The sequence below is a fragment of the Meles meles genome, chromosome 3, assembly GCF_922984935.1.
Source record: "Meles meles chromosome 3, mMelMel3.1 paternal haplotype, whole genome shotgun sequence".
Lineage (NCBI taxonomy): Eukaryota > Metazoa > Chordata > Mammalia > Carnivora > Mustelidae > Meles > Meles meles.
The window spans coordinates 115,285,988-115,304,468 of record NC_060068.1 but is presented as its reverse complement, the minus strand read 5'-3'; the positions used below and the strand labels follow the sequence as shown (position 1 = coordinate 115,304,468).

General features: G+C 34.0%; 1 protein-coding gene across 1 annotated transcript in view; it reads left to right on the top strand.

Moving 5' to 3' along the window:
- Positions 1-18,481, top strand: part of ADAMTS19 (ADAM metallopeptidase with thrombospondin type 1 motif 19) — a 261,766-nt gene that overhangs the window by 112,100 nt on the left and 131,185 nt on the right. Inside the window, exon 8 of the mRNA XM_045998860.1 lies at positions 4,902-5,007. Coding sequence (XP_045854816.1) covers positions 4,902-5,007 — 106 coding nt within the window. The remainder of the gene's footprint in view (positions 1-4,901; positions 5,008-18,481) is intronic.

Below are 18,481 nucleotides of genomic sequence, written 5' to 3'. Positions count from 1 at the left end.
TAATACTAAAAGAGTGTTTTAAAAAGAGTCTGTATTATATCTATCTTTAAATAACAGCTGTGTTAGATCCTTTCCCCTCCTAAATTGTACCCTTTAATATAATAAGAAACATGTGAGTTTTTGAAAGGAACTGAAAGCATAGGCTTTTAAACAGAATAATGCAAGTCATTTAAATTAGCCATGGTTACAATTATACTCCATAACTTTCAAGTTAAAGAAAATCTCCCTGGTGTGCCAAATGTAAGACAATGAAATTCAAATTTATCAGATCCTCAGTTGAAGACTCTGAGTTTACACATAAGAAAAAAAAGAATGGGAAGGAGAGGGTCATTATGTTTGTTAAATTGCTTCCTGGTCTGTAAGAGAATCTGTTAATTACTACTTAAATTTCATAGACATGATCATCATATTTATATCTTTAATCTTCTCATCATAAAAGTATTGTAAACACTTAAATGGATTTGGAAAATTGGAAAGGAGGAAGAAAAGTTATTTATTATCTCTCCACATGATACAATTGCTATTAGAAAATTATTGTCATTGAGGTGCTTGGGTGGCAGGCAGTCATGGCTGCCTGGGTGGCTCAGTCACTGAGCGTCTGGCTCAGATCATGATCCTGGGTCCTGGGATCGAGCCCTGCATGTGGCTCCCTGCTCAGCGGGAAGCCTGCTTCTCCCTCTCCCACTTCCTCTGCTTGTGTTCCCTCTCACTGTCTCTCTCTTCTGTCAAACAAATAAAAAAAAAAAATCTTAAAAAAAAGGGAAAGTTATCGTAATTATACAGTCTTTTGTTTTAAGTCAACTATATGTTCAATGTGGGGCTTGCACTCACAACTCTGAGGTACAGTCACATCTTCACTGACTGAATCAGCCACGTGCCCCCATATTTATGTAGTCTTTCTGTTCTATGAAAATGTGATGGTATGGATTTTTTAATACTTAGGTGTAATCATACTTCTATGCCAAAATGTACTCATTTCTAAATTGTATTTTATTGTATATAAATTTATATTTTATGGTATAAAATATGTCTTTTATATTATAAATTATAATTTTTATCAGCAAATTTCTTTTCATGACTACACAGTAGTCATTGATTTCCCATAGCCCAGTGGGGAATCTAGGGCCCCCAAAGAGATTACTGTTCATTCTTTCTCTTCCCCTATGTTACAGGGCTGGTGCTAGGGAAATATCAAAGTTCTATACCTCTTGCATTCCTCTTGCTTCCTGCTACTGCTTCTAAGTCAAACTCTCTCATCCTCAAATGAAAACTCTTCATTTGGAGCTGAAGCTCTTCAGCTTTACCACCTTAACTGTCTCTGTGATGGATTGTTCTCCTTGATTCTTGCCCATATTTCACATGGATGTTGGTCATCTTTCCCCCTTCCTGAGTTCATTGAGATCATATGCAGTTTCACGTTCATATAATCAGTCCAACCAAAACTACTTAATAGTTCTTTCACCTCAATCTGAGTGATGTCTACCTTTCTCTGCTCTCCTGGCAATACTGAATCATACTATGCAACTTGATCTCTGAAATTTTATGTCTTTATCCCCAGTCTCTTATCACAGTCTCAAGTACTTTTTCAGAGAGTATCTGCTCTTTTTTTTTCACTGATGACTCCATTCTCCAGACAACTGCATTGTATTCTCCAAATATTTGACTTTACTTCTTCACTTACCCAACCCTATAATTTCTGTCCCTTCTTTCATTCTCAAATTTACTGTCAACTCTTATGTCCTTTGATTCTTCCTTTATACCTCATCTACAAAATCTCAGCCCAAATTTATTTTTTTATTATTTTTTAAAATATTTTATTTATTCATTTGACAGACAGAGATCACAAGTAGGCAGAGACACAGGCAGAGAGAGAGGAGGAAGCAGGCTCCCTGCCAAGCAGAGAGCCCGAAGTGGGGCTCAATCCCAGGACCCTGGGATCATAACCTGAGCCAAAGGCAGAGGCTTTAACCCACTGAGCCACCGAGGAGCCCCATCAGCCCAAATTTAATCCAAATATTTTTCTTCTCTGTTTCAGCCTTTGGGTTGGATATCACTTATTTGGACATACTAGTGCTAGTCCATGTTCATGCTCACCATCCTTGGCTGAATCATCTGTTTTTTGACCCATGAACATTAAGTATTCCCCAGTACTTAATCAGCTCTCCTTCCCATTTCTCTCAGTTTTCTAAACTTTTGTTTCTTTTTCAAAAAATACTAACTCCCATCTACCTTTGACCCACACCACACCTAACCATTGCATTCTTTTTCACTGGACATACAAGAGTATCAGAAAGTAGTTTCTTTAACTTAACAAATGGTACCTGTGAAAGTCTTCCAGGGAGTGCCTGGGTGGCGCAGTTGGTTAAATGTCTGACTCTTGGTTTCAGCTTAGGTCCTGATCTCAGGTTCTTGATATCAAGCCCTGCATTAAGCAGGGACTCTGCTTGAGATTCTCTCTGTCCCTGTCCCTCTCCTCCGCCCCTCCATTCTCTCTCTCTCGAGTAAATAAATAAATCTTTAAAAAAAGATATCTTATCCAGTGTTGTAAGATATAGAAAAATATGGAAAAATATACAATGTATAGAATGGAAAGAATAATAAAGAAGAGGTAAGAATTAGAAACAGGTGACTGTTTTTGGTGGGAAAAATTTATTTGAAGGGGTACAGGAGAAGAAATGCAAAACTTACTAAAATTGATATGTGCTGGTCCATACAGCAAAGAGACCTGACATGATGACAACCCACATTAGCTGACTTTTAATCTGCATATGGTGATAAGATTACTGTAATTCTGAAATATAGGGGTATCATAAGGGAAATTTGTACCAAATAATGATCTTTGGCATTCCAATTATAGTTGAACTTAATTTAGTATTTTTGTATTTATTCTCAAGTTTAACTTTTTAAATTTTCAAATGCACAAGAGAATTTTAGTATCTTATAATGAGGAGATACTTTTTGTTCACCTTCCTTCACCCATTCCTTCTATTTTTCTTTCCTTCCTTCTTCCTTTGGACTGTAACACAACTTCAGTTACTCCTGTATTTTTGTTCTCCATATTTTGTTGCATTAATAAGTGCATGACTTAGCTCTCTTATTCATTCACATTATGTTTAAGAATCTCTTGATTTTTTTATTTGATTAGTTATTTAATGGAACTAGATAACAAATATGTCTTTCTTTTTTCTCCCTTTCCTAACCCTCTGCGTTTACCCCCACCTTCATCTTTCCTTTCCAACTTATCCTGATTTAACTGTAGAATAATTCCAGTTGTCTTAATCAGCCAAATGAAGTAGTAAGGCTTATCACCTGTCTATTCAACCTTCCATCCATTCATAAGGAAATAATGTCATCTGTTTTTAGATTTTATTTTTAATAAAATATCTCTACATATAGAGGTAAAATGACATCCTTACCTATTTCATCCCTTGGCTGTTTCTTCCTGTAATTATGTTTTTAAAATAGTATGATTATACTATATTTTGCTTAGAGAATGTATCTTCGTTTTCCTGTTAGGCCAGTAGATACCAGGCCTTGAGAGTCTGCATGAAGATTCGAATGACTAGTTGAGCCTTTCAGATACTCCATTTTCAATCCTCGAAGAATGCTTCTGTTCAAACCTTCTGTGCCTCAGTCTTGAGTCTCTGGGGTTCTACCACAGTCATAAAATCCTTCTCCCCTGTCATTGGGGCTGTGGCTCCCCTAAATCAGTTCATATCCTCCCATGAACCTTCTGTTTTTTTTCAAAACATGGGCAGGGAAATTTATTCTTTTATTTAAATGTAATCAATTTATAACACTATTTTTTGTGTTTCTAAAGAGAGAAGAAGAGTCACAAGCAGTCAGCTAACCATCTTTAACTAGGGACCACTCTGCACTAAATTGTAATTAGCAGGAAAAGAAACGTTAATTGTTAGATGGATTCAAAGTTCATTTCAAATCCTCACTCTATAATATTGAATAGTCATGTGATCTTTGGCAAGTCATTTCACTTGTGCAGGCCTTAATTTCTTCATATAATGAATTTAAATGTATTTTATAAGGATGTGAGAATTACAGAACATACAAATAATTCAAAAAAATACTAGATATCACTTTTATATAGCCTTTGTTTTTTGGAAATGCATTAAAACTTACACTTGGAAGGTGTTAAATGATATTTACTCAGGGAGGTATCTTAATTAGTAATATAGTTCATAAATCTTTGACGAAGGAATATCAATCATTTTATATTTTCTTACCACTGATTAAAACCAAATGATCAAATATCTTATAGAAATTGTCTTAGATAGTATTTCATTATCATATACTCTGCAGTTGGACATTCTTATTAGCCAAAAAATTTTCAAAGGAAATATTTTTCAATATTCCATATATCACATGTAGTTCTTATGTCATATTAATTAAAATGGTATTTTAGAAAATAAAATTTCAAAATTTTGTTAACTCAAAATATCAATTTAAGTTCGAGAATGCCATATGTACGTAGTTTATTTTCTTTCAGGGTATTTCTCTGAAACTTGGTTCTTTACAAGAATTGAAAAGTATTTAACTCAATTATTGCTTTTTTACTTACATTATCAAAGTTGTGTCCATTCAGTTATCTTATATAACAGTGAAAAGTGGTATTTATAAAATACATTCTTAGAACACACTTTCTGAGAGTTGGACAATTGATTTAATCTGAAATATGAATTTGAAAATAATATTCAGAATTTATTGAGCAACTCATACATACACAATTTCCTTTAAAATTCCATTTGTAAGGGCTAGATGTTATAGTTTACTACTGACATCATTTGAATAGAAAAAAACATCATTTTCCATTTCTTCTACTGATGCATAGCATAAATATTTGCATTTGAATCTGACATATGATAATTCATGTGTATGTTTTCTAGGTATAGCTTATTTGAGTGGAATGTGTAGTGAAAAGAGAAAATGTATTATTGCTGAAGACAATGGCCTGAATCTTGCATTTACAATTGCTCATGAAATGGGTCACAAGTAAGTAAAAATTCTGGCTATGCCACATATTTGCATATAACTTTGTAATTTGAGTTATTGAACTACATTCATATCTTATGTGTTTGGGAGGGTTAGGGTTTTTTAAAAATTAGGGAAGCAAAAAGATGGTTAATATCATCTATAAAGTATCTTCTGAATACTGTAACCATTCCTGATACAAAAATCTTACTACATTATTAGCATTCACTTTAAGACATTCATTACATGGCACATGATTCATTTCACTACACATTTCCAAATGATATAAACATGGCAATAATTATGACTCTACAGAGCTATTTATTATTCAAATGTCCAAAGAAAACACTTAGTACAAATAAAAATACTTCCAACCTATAACAGCATGTTTGTTATTACCCAATACAGAGTAAAGGAATAAATCTCCATGGTTTGGACTAATGTATTTGAAAGAAATTTCATCTTATCACGCAGTTAATATGTAATGAACAGTGTGTCTCAGGAACAATTCTAAGTACTTTACATAGTTTGGTTCATTTAAAACTCAAAAAGCAAGGATCTCATTTTATAGATAATGTTAATAGTAATCATAATTAGTAATAGCAACATTTATGTAGTACTATGTGCCAAGACATTTCTAAGTGCTTTGTATAGCCTCAGATCTTTGGGGGAAGTATGGTCATTAGAATACCCATCTTAAAGGGGAGAAAACTGAAGTATGGAGAGGTTACTTTGCCCTCCCAAAGTGTGAAAAACAGTAAGTGTTGGAGGAAGGATTTAAACTTGGGTCATATAACTGAAGTCATACTCTTCTCTATTTTTATAGTAAGTTGTCTGCTATCTTTGGGCCTTTGATCCCTCATTAGTAAAACGGGGATAATACCTGTGTTATGAGGTTGGTCTGGGATTCAGATTATGTAAGAACAGGCTCATATTTACAGCCAGTGTACTATAGTAGAAGTTGTGTAGGGTCAGACTGAATTTTGACTGTGGCCCTCCCTGCATGCTAGCAGTATCAGCAGTACATATGAGAAGTATTTTAATTGGACTCAGATTTAGTGAGGTCCTACTCAGGGAGGTGCTCTTTATGGCGGCCTCTTTGGTCAAAAACATATTTAGTTTGGCTGGTAGAGTTTAAAAATTTGAATCAGTTGCCAACATTAAAAAGTATAAATTTGACATAAAAATTCAAATTTCCAGACCTGGCAACATTAGACCCACAGACCCATATGGCAGCCATTCCTTGGAGCTGAGCAGCGTCTGTGCCCTTTAGACTGGGCCCATCTTTCCCAGCTCATCACGTGCTGTAGCTCTGTAGTATTGTAATATTGTAGAGCCAGATCACTCCATTTGTATGGAGTATATGCTTGGACTCTGGAGACAAATGAGTAAACTGAGCCATGGAGTTGGGTTGGTATAAGAAAGCTCACAAAAAGATTTATATATGACATAACAGTGTTTGATTTAAAAAAAAAAGCTTTTTATTCAAGTAAACTGAAGTATAGAAAAATGATCAGGTTAGAATTATACAGCTCAGTGAGTTTTCAGAAATTGAGAACTATGTGCTCATAACCTACTCTAAGAAATAAGACATTTTCAACAGTGGCTGGTTTTTGATGTCGCTGTTTTTAAAGGTGTAAATATACTTCATTTTCTCCCATGCAGGCTTTCAGGAGTCAGTCTGGAGTGTTCTAGAATGCAAAGTGTTTATTTGTTATTCAAAAAAGAAACAACAACAGAAAGATAAATAACACTTTAAGATCATCATCCTTGAGGGAAAGTATGTCCTGCAATAATGGATCAGTGTTGCACTCCAGGAATGATAGGATTTAGACTATTAATTCCAATGTAATTTTCATCATTTAAAGATATTCCAGTTTGATCATATTAAGGAAAACCAAGAGCCTTATTTGAATAAAACATACCGAAAATAATCTTTATTCTAAACAATGTTTAGTAAAAGTGAATATTGAAAAATTTTAAGACCACAAATGCAAATGCATCCTAAGCACAATTTTTAAAAGTGAAATGCTACTTTTCTAATAATATAATTTTCACTCTTTAGCCATGCATGAACAGCGTGGTATACAAGCAATCTTCTGTATATTTTTATGAAACAGACAAGTAACCTAAATAGTAGAAGTTTCACTTTATGAAACAATCTTACTTTACTTTAGTACATGTAAAATAAATTTCTTTAATCTCTGATGTATTCTAAAAGTGTAGGAAAAACACAAATTAAAAGAACCAGCTACAATGCAAGTTGATTTATTAACATGCAAAGGCTTGGTCAAGAACCTCCAGCTACTTAACAAACTAAATGATATAGTTTAAGGAAGGCCACTTGAGCTTTATGTAGTAGAAACATTGGTTTATGACCAGGAACTCAGGTTGGAATGGCTAAAATGGTAGTAAAATATTATTTTATTTGACTTTTATAGAGCTGTACCCAAAATCAATAGAAATGTGCCAAAGGTAGGGTAATGCTTGATGGATTAAGACCAGGACATGTGATATATGTTGAACTACTTAGTTACTTTTTAAAAAATCCTCCTTCCTTGTAAGCAATATTTGTCTTAAAGGTAGAGGCTACTGTTTTGCTCAAAGTAGAAAGTGGGATACACTAACAGAGTAATTGTGTCTTTAACGAAGTACATACGAAGGAACAGATAGGAGAGAGGTCGTCTGTATTAATTATATCATCGTCATCCAGTATAAGATATAAAGCACAGTGAAAGAAAAATGTAAGAAGAAATAAAAAGCAATTCATATTCACATAGCCTCTCAAATATGCAGTTTTCACAAATATTAGACAATTTTATCTATGGATCCTATGTGCTCACATGCGCAAATCAACAGAGATCTTTTACTTAGGGATATAATTAAGTTAACTATGTAAGTGAATCAGTTGAGTTCTTATTTTTTGTCTTTTCGAATTTCTTTCTTTTGTCTTTTTGGGAGAGGTTATAACTTTTTCCAATTTATTTCCTTATACAGAAAATGGATCATAAAATTCTGCGAACCACAATTTTAAGAATGGCAGAATGAGTCCACTTAAACTTGTCAATTAAAGAATGCCTTTATAGTCACACATGAAATGTTTCTAAATTGATTTGGGATGAGCGTGTTTATGTTTTTATACTTTATGTGTTTATACTTTGAATTTGGTTTCTAGAATTTCCCAGAGAAACTCCACATATGGCTGGAAGTCAGTAAGGGCCACCAAGTAATAAAACCGAGGCTTAAGGGTGAGAATTTGAGTAATTGAAGAGAAAAAAAAAACATATTTTACTATTTCAAAAGAATCTTAAATGTAAAAATGTATCAAATTTTCCTTTGGGAAATTGCCAAATAAAAAAGTTTCTATGTAATAATATACAAAATTATAGATTAGTATCCATAGCAAGAAAGAGGAAATAAATGATTTATACCAATGTTTATGATTCTTTTTTAAAATTATTTTCCTTTCTAAACAATAGGTTAAGGGGGTGTGGCTTTTTTCTTATAACCAAAATTTTCAACAATAGAATGTTTTTATTGGTATTAAATGTATTGATATTCATGAACATTAATTTACTGTGATAGAGGCTAAAACTTTATAAATAATACCTTAGGAAATTGTTCATGAATATGATGGAGTTTTTCGAGTGCACATGTGTACACATATGCACTATATTTTACGTGATCTTTATAAACAATAATTTATTAAAGTAAGAAGTTTTACCTTGATTTCAAGCCACACTTTATTATACTGATGTAGTTAGATTACTGTGTTTGGGGGGTGTCCCCAAGACCACCCTCAGGTTCCCTAATTCGTTAGCAGGACTCACAAAACTCATTAAAGCCATTTTACTCAGATGATAGTTTATTATAGCGAAAGGATATAGATTAAAATCCGCTTGGGGGAACAGGTGGTGGGTAATGGGGAGGGCACGTTTTGCATGGAGCACTGGGTGTTGTGCAAAAACAATGAATACTGTTATGCTGAAAAAATAAATAAAATGGAAAAAAAATTAAAAAAAAAATAAATAAAATCCGCAAAGGAACAGGCATATGGGGCTGAGTCCAGGGGATATATGACACAAACTTAAAGTTGTCTTCTCCCAGTGGAGTGGTGCAGAACGAACTGTGAGTTAATTCTCTAAACAATGATCTGTGAAACACACACACAAAGTATGGCCGACCCAAGAAACTAACCTGAGCTTTGGTATCCAGGGTTTATAATAGATGGTAATGTTGGTCATGGAGGCACTACCGACCACAGACAAGGCAGACCTTCGTTGTCCATCCCCTCCAGAAATCAAACTGGCCAAGCCCTACCCCGAGATCATATCATTAGTATAAGCTATCAGGTTTGTCCTAGGGCCCCCAGGTAAAAAAAGACATTCTTATCACAAAAGATATTCCTAAAGCTTACAGATTACCTCCCAGAAGCTGGGCAAAGTCTAGACCTATGTGCAGGTTTAGACCACCCAAAATTGCAGAGTTAACTTTTTGCTGCATAATTGTACAGTATTTTTGTACAGTATCTTAAGATATATTTATTTTAGATTGCCAAAACGTTCCTAATAAAAATAATAATGTCTTCTTTTATTAGAAGGCATTGTACTAAACGCTGTGTATTCCTCTATATTACAATTTCATAAAAAGGTGTAGCTATCTTTTGTGATTATCGTCTTTTTACAGATGAGGAAACTAAAACTAATAGAGATTAATTTTTAGGGGTTCTTTTGATGCTAAGAGCATCCTTTTTTCATCAAATATATTTTAAAGATTTTTCTAGTTCTCTTAATGTAATCTTGTTTTTTCATGTTTTTGAACTTTAAATCTTTTTAGTAGTCAAATGTCATTTTTTTCATTATTTCTTCTGTAGCTTTTTATGGTTAAAGAAGACCCTCCTCATTCTAATATTTAAAAAACACATTTTGTCTACTTGTTTTATATTTTCTTCTCTCTCGTCTCTCACTCTTCTCTCTCTCTCTCCCCCCTTTTTTCACCGCTGAGCGCTAGAAGACCACCTAGAACCTATTTTAGTGTATGTAGTAAAGTTTTCTCCATTAAATTTGATTATCCATTAACTGCTCAATAAATTGTCTTACTGTTCAGAATGTGGTCTCTGATGATGTAAGGGCTATGCCAGAATGCAGCACATTGCTTGCTCCATTGAAAAAGTCTTGAAAGGATGGGGGGAAAAAAGAGAAAATATAGTCAGCTCAATTCAACTGTGTGCTTAGTGATATAGCTGATTTACATTCTCGTGCCAGCTACTTATCTAGATACAAATCTGTAAAAAAGAGTTCATCTTCTGGCAGCCAGGGTACAGACTATACTCTGAATATCCCTGCCACATAATACTTACTCTAAGGTAGTGCTGCATGGAAGTCATGTTTGAGTTGGTAAAGAGCCCAGTATTTTTATTTTTAGCCTAAAAGGTGGTCTGTAATTGAATTGTATACATCTGTTCTCATGTATTTGTGAAGTACTTTTAGCTGTAAATTCTGCAACACAATTCTTTGCCAATAATACAAGTCATTTTTTTGTACAAATAGCAGTGTTATAGATTGTTTTGTTTTATATATATTTTATTTATTTACATATATATCCTATAATAAAACATCACTATATTGTGTGTATTATATATACATAATACATATACAATTTATATAACAAAAAATATAAATACATACCATATATACATATCACATCCTGTTTTTCTTTATGGCCATAAATAACTCAATCCTCTTTGTGAATTCCAACCGAAAGCAAAATAGCCTCTCATATTGGGCAAGCTCTTACTAAAATTTATCCCCAGGACTTAGATATTATGAATATATAAATTATCAGGGAAATAACAATTTTAAAGATACTGTTAGTAATATAATCCTATGAGTATTTATCTGACCTTGCTAAATCTGGAGATTTATTGGACAACAAAACTACACACTTAGTACATCAAGACCAAAGGCTTCTGCACCCTCCTGCAGAGGAAAGGTAGTAGTAATATTAGCTTTATTTTAGAGACGTTGATTGCCAAAGCTTACACAGCTAATTCAGTGCCCAAGTGGATGTTCAGAGTCAAGTTGTCCAAATCCAGAGTTCATACTGTTAGTTACTGTACTATGCCACAAATCCTGAGAGATACTTTTTTTTTTTTTTTAAAGAGAGAGAGTGTATGTACGTTAGTGGGGAGAGGGAGGGACCAAGGGGGAGGGAGGGAAAGAATCTCAAGTAGACTCAATATCCAGCTCAGAGCCTGTTGTTGGGCTCAGTCCCACAACTATGAGATAACAACCTGAGCTGAAACTGAGTTGATTGCTTAATCAACTGCCCACCCAGTGCCCCCTGAAAGATACTTCTAGGTATCTTAAATTTACTCAACTTAGTGGTGGGCTAGTTCTGTATTATCTGTCCCCACCTCATCTCTTCAGCCGTACCTCACATATGCTCCCTCTTATTGTCAGCACTGCAACCACATTATTATCTCTTACTGATCATAATTCATATATTATATCAATAACTATTTCCTACAGGATGTGTTCTGTGTAGGTTAGTCTCTCTATTAAACACTTAATGGCACTATCTCTTTATAAATGTACATTCATTCATCTATCACAGGCTGTAAGCTCCAAGAGGTAATGAACCATACCCATTTTTTATTATTGTGGGATTCCTAAGCATTTGATAATACTAGGGACATATTAGGCATGCAGTAAATATGTATAAAATAAGTGAATGCTTTAATATATTAATTTTCATAGTAAAATAGTCTTATGCATAGAATGTCAATGAAAATTTGTTAGAGAAAGGATGCTATATGCACAGAGTGTTTAGACTGTCTTTAAATATTGTATGAAACTTTTAATAAGTTATCAGGTAGAGTTTATAAAAATAATGTGATTTTGTAAATTTACCCAAGACCACATGGAGTGAGACTTTATTCCATTATACATATACAGAAATGACTCCCCGCAACCTAGAAGGGCTTACCCCTTAGGTTTTCCTATCACAATAATTGGAAGCTCCATCCTTCTAGTTGCTCAACCAAACACAGTAAAATTATCCTTAGGCCCTCTGTTTCTCACTTCCACAGTCAGTCCATGAATGTTGAAGCTGCCTTCGTAATATGTCCATATTCTGTTTGTATCTCACTAATTCTACCATTGCCATTCTGGAACAAACCACCATCATCTCTTATGTGGATTATTACTAACAGGGCTCCAGATGCATCAGCTTCTTTTCTGTAACTCAAAACACCCACTTCAGAGCCTTTGCCTTTCTTCTTTAGGTATCTGCTCAACTATCACCTTCTCAGTGAGACCTTTCTGTTAACATTTCTTAAGAATGTAGACATAACCACAGCCCCAGCTTATGACCCTCTTCCTGCTTTCATTTTTTTCCTAAAACTTTTCCAATCACAACTATATATTTGTCTATCAATTTATATGTATGTATGTAGTGAATTCTTACTTCCTTAGTTCACTATTAATATTCCCAGCATCCTAGAATAATATTTGCATACTTGGCATAGCATGAACTCAAAAATATATTTATTAAATGAAGATAAATTCATTTTTTTCAGAAGTGTAGTTTGTATAACCTCCTGTGCCTTATTGAGGAGCTGAATATACAAATGTACTAATTTTCTAGCAGAAATGAAAAAAATATTCTTCCTACAGAACTTCATTGTTATATCTAAGTAATATGTTGGCATTTATTTTCACATTGAAAATTCACACGAGAATTCACATTAAGATTTGGATTGAGGGGCGCCTGGGTGGCTCAGTGGTTTAGGCCACTGCCTTCGGCTCAGGTCATGATCTCAGGGTCCTGGGATCGAGTCCCGCATCGGGCTCTCTGCCGGCAGGGAGCCTGCTTCCCTCTCACTCTCTCTGCTTGCCTCTCTGCCTACTTGTGATCTCTCTCTGTCAAATAAATAAATAAAATCTTAAAAAAAAAAAAAAGATTTGGATTGAGTGGAAGTTGAAAAGACATTGGAGTCTCCCATTCCTATTACAAATGCTCAAAAATCCCAAAAGGAAAATTTTCTTTTTTTATATATAAATAGCCAAGATAAAGAGCCAGAAGGAGAAAGTTACACATGGTAGAGAGGTCGGATCTTTCCATATAAAAGAGCTGGAATTTCTCATTCACTGGGGGCTAAATCTTGGTACTGAATGGAGGAGCTAAGGGTTGAATGCACTCTGGTAAATGGGAGCCAAAGTTTCATGGCCCCTCACATGGCAATGTGTATTTCCAGACTCCTGGAAGCAAATAATTTGGTTGAGGACATGGAATGAAAAAAAAAAAAAAATCCATCGAGGTGAAATGGATTCTAATTACAGAGCTTCAAAGCATAAATGGACAAATTAACAAAACAGTCAAATAACCACTATCATAGTAGGGGGGGGTTGTTGTTGTTGTTTTGCTTTTTGTTTGTTTTTGTTTTTTAAGTAGATTCCACACACGGGTGGAGCCCATCATGGGGCTCAAATTCATAACCCTGAGATCAAGAGTCAGATACTTAACCAACTGAATCACCCAGGCCCCAGTAGTAGGTGGTTTTACCACAGCACTCTATAACTGTTAGATCAATTGAACAGAAAGATCTCTCTGGAAGAGAAAAGATTTTAAACAACTAGAAAGATTGATATACTGGAGCCAATTAATAAGGAAACCCTGCTCTTTCAAAACATACCAGATATTCATAAAGAAGGACCATATATCATTTTATTCTTTAAGTCTAAACAAGTGTCCTAAAATTAATATACAAACTTTTCTTATTACAATGATTTAGTTAAGCAACCAATAACAAAAAGAAAACTAAGAAATATATACATTAAGAAATTTATAAGCATACTTTTTTAAAAAGATTTTATTTATTTATTTGACAGACAAGTAGGCAGAGAGGCAGGCAGAGACAGAGAGAGGAGGAAGCAGGCTCCCCATTGAGCAGAGAGCCCGATGTGGAGCTCAATCGATCCCAGGACCCCAGGATAATAACATGAGCTGAAGGCAGAGGCTTTAACCCACTGAGCCACCCAGGCGCCCCTATAAGCAAACTTTTGAAAAACCCACAGATCAAAGAAGAAATCATCAGGGAAACTAGAGAACTTTCAGTTTTAAACAATAACAAATATATCACTACACAAGTTTGTAGCATTGCAGATAAAGCAGCACATAGAAGAAAACGAGTAACTTCAAACACATATATAAAAATTAAATTATGAAATTAATGACCTTAAGTTTTCATATTAAGAGGTTAGAAAAATAACAGCAAAGTAAAAGGTATTAGAAGAGAGAAACTGCAAGGAGTAGGAACTAATAAAATAGAAAAATGCAACGAAATTGAAAAACAAAGTCAAAATTATGAAATGCAAATAAAATTGACAAATATAAAATTGATCAAGGAAGAAAATGCACAATTCATCAGTATTAGAAATGAGAAAAGGTGGCATACCAGATACCAAAGGTATTTAAAAGACACTAAGAACATACAATGAACACAATCATGATAAAATTAAAAGCAGATGAAATGGGAAAATTCTAAGAAAACATAATAGAAGGACATAAAGCCCTATAACCATTTAAAGAAATTGTGTCAGTGCATTAAAATCTTCCCAGAGAAAACACCAGTTCAGACAGAAATAGGTTCAATGAATAAATAATGCTAACATTAATCTAGTTTTTCTAAAAAATAAAGGAACACTCTACAACTCATTATTTGAGGCTAGTATTAATGTAATATAAAAATCAATAAGGGGGGGTGTGCCTCTGTGGCTCAGTCAGTTAAACATCTGCCTTTTGCTCAGGTCATGATCCCAGGATAGAGACCCATATCGAGCTCCCCGCTCCTTGGGGATCCTGCTTCTCTCTCTCCTTCTGCCTGCCACCCACTCCCCCTGCTTGTGCTCTTTCTGTCAAATGAATAAGTGAAATCTTAGTATATGTGCTGCCGAAGCGAGCACTGAATAAGTAAAATCTTAAAAATAAAAATCAATAAGTACAATTACAAGGAAAGAAAGCTACAGTCCTTTCTTATTTGAGAATGATGAAAAAAATGAAAAAAAATTTTCAAAATAAAGCAACACTGTAAACAAAGTAATACAAGGAAATAAAGTTGGCTTTGTGACAGGATAGCAAAGGTCATTTGTCATTTAAAAAACTTAATATCCACATTAACAGATTAGAGTAGAAACTATAGTATCTCAGTAGATGTCCAATAAGAAACCAATAAGATAAATTTTAATGATATTTATTTACCAAAATTGATAGGAAACTTTTTTTTTTTTTAAAGTAGGCACCATGCCCGGCATGGAGCCCAACACAAGGCTTGAACTCACAACCCTGAGAGAAACACCTGAGCTGAAATCAAGAGTCAGACACTTAACCAACTGAGCCACCCAGGCACCCCTGAGAAACATCATTCTTAATGGCGAAATATTAGAAATATTTCTACAAAATTGAGAAAATCACAAGGATCTTACTACATCTGTATATGTACTGGAGACCCAAAGCATGACAGAAAAATAAAGAAGAGCTGTAGGGATGAGAATGGGAGAAACATACCTACTTTAATTTGCAAAGAGTATGATTCCATATAAAAACATAATGTAGAAGTATGGAATTAATTTATGAATTTAGTAAGATTATTAAATATAAGGTAAATATACAGAAATCAGCGATCAACACAAAAATACAAAATGCCATTAACAAAGAGAATACTGTTTACTATAGCAATAGAAACACCAAGTACATAGGAATGAATCCAACAAAAAGTATTATTAAATTTGTGTCAATGAAAATAAACCATGTTTGTGGGATAAATTATTCTCTTCAGATGTCAATTCTGCTGTAAACGATTTAGAGATTCATGGAAATTCCAGTAAATAGACCCCTACAGCTTCTTATATTGTGGTTGGTAAATATTTTCAAAATTTGTATTTAAATACAAATAGACAAAATAGCCAAAACTTAATTGGAGAAGGTAGAAATGCAGATAGAGGCACAGACAGAGAAGGATGAGAAGGAGAATAATATGGGAATCTTTCCCTAACAGAAATCAAGACCGATTTCAGAAGTATAGTATCTAAGACATTTTGACATTTATGCAAATAGGGACAGATATGGGCCAATGGAACAAAATACAGAGTCATAAACAGGTTCATGCCTACATGAAAACCTGATGTTTGAACAAGGTTTGGCAGATCAGTAGAGAAAGTTGACTTTTCAGAAAAACATGATGATGCAATTAATTTACTGCACATATAAAAATGAAATTGGATACCTTCAGATTACTTATAAAAATAAATTCTGGATAAAATAAAGACTGATATGGGGGCACCTGGGTGGCTCAGTGGGTTAAGCCTCTGCCTTCGGCTCAGGTCATAATCTCAGGGTCCAGGGATCGAGCCCCACATCAGGCTCTCTGCTGAACAGGGAGCCTGTTTACCCCTCTTTCTCTGCCTGCCTCTCTGCCTATTTGTGATCTCTGTCTGATGAATAAATAAATAAAATCTTTAAAAAAAATAAATAAAGACTGATATGTCACAGACAAGACTTTTAAGAGACAATATATGACACTATATTTAGGACTTCAAGATTGAAATGATTTCTAAAACAGTACATACTTTGTGCCTTCTTTAGAAGGCAGAAACATGAGACCTGATTGAAAGATTTGACATGGATCTTAGAATTGATCACATTGTTAAGATTTTTCATTTGTGTGATGGTTTCCCTTAATGCTTAAGTTGTATTAGACTACATAACATGTATACACACACACAAATATATATATAGTATGTGTAAATGTATATATAACACGTTTTCTGAAAATATTTCATAATTTTAAAAGAAAATTAAAAGCAGAAAGAAATGGCAAAATGAGCATTATTTGTGTAATTGGGAAACTCAAGACAACCTACTAAAAAAATGTTCTATTAGAACAAGAGAATTTTTTTGGCCTGTTACAAAATTATATAAAAATTTTTGCTCTTCAGTACATAAGCAACAGCCACTTGGACACTATAAAAAAAGAAAAAAAAATCCACTTATACTAAAGATTGCAAAAGATAAAATAAAAAATAAAAAAAGATAAAATACTTAGGAAAATACTTACAGAGGAATGTACAAGACTTATAAAAAGAAGAATTTATATTCACTCAGAGAGTCATAAAAGTGGTTTAAATAAATGGAAAGACATTTTCAGGTTTGGGATAGGAGCAGTCAATATTATAAAATGACAATTATCTATATATAAATTTAATGGTACCTGCCCAAAAATGCCCTTAGAATTTTCTTTCTTTCTTTCTTTCTTTTTTTTTATAATTAGACATACCAGTTGTATATCCCATGTGGATCAACATAAGAAACTTGTTAAAAAAGAAAAAAAAATGGGGAGGAGAAGGATGAACTCTCCCAGATACTAATACATTTCATAATAGGTAAAGCAGTTTGTCTTGGTGTTTGAATAAGGAAATAAGTCAATGGAAGAGAGAGTACAACAAACTTATAGGTAGAAAAAGATCTAGAAATGTAGCATATAATAAAAGCTGCACCTATAATCAGTGGAAAGAAATGAATCATTCAGTAAAAATAAGTAACAGGAATCTGGGGTGCCTGAGTGACTCAGTTGGTGAAGAGTCCAACTTTTGATTTCAGGTCATGATCTCAGGATCATGAAATTGAGCACCCCCTCCTTTTGGTTCCATGCTGGGCATGGAGCCTGCCTAAGATTTTCTCTTTCCCTCCCCCTCTCTGCTTCTCCAATGTCCCCACAAACACGTGTACTCTCTCTCTCTCTCTAAAAAAAAAAGTATATAGATATAACAGGAATATAATTCTATATATTATATATTACATCAAAACACGTGAAAATGATTGCATACATTGATATTCTTCATTTTGTTGGCTTGTTTTCTTTTTTTTGCCTTTTAGTAGGGAATGTCTGTCACTCTAGATATGAAATCTAGAAATATTGAAGGAAAAGTCACATAAAATTAACAACTCAAACATCATTGCAAGGGAAGAAACACGATGGTCAGAAGATAAATTGCCATCAGTGAAAGTATTTGCAATTTGGAAGTATTTTCCTTACTATTATAGAACTCCTACAATTCAATACAAAAAGTGACAAAAGCCCCGTTAGAAAAAAATGACACCACACAGCTCACGGGGGTCTCTCCATGGCTTTAAAACAAACAAAAACTTAGCATCATTCATAGAATGCCAGTCCAGAACAGCAGTTACCCTCTCACCTGTCAGATCACATAAATCTATAGATTAATCCATATTTACTTCCACTATAAGGACCATTTCTTTCCCTTGGCAGGGAAACTCTTTCTGCCTTCCACCCCATTTTCTTACTTTCTCTCAGATCATTTCTTCACAAAAAAGTACTCTATGGATAGGTTAAATCTCTTAACATACGTTCTCATAAGCTCTCTCTAGTTTCCATTCTTAATTTTTTCACTGTTGTAGGTTTACATTACTTGTATCT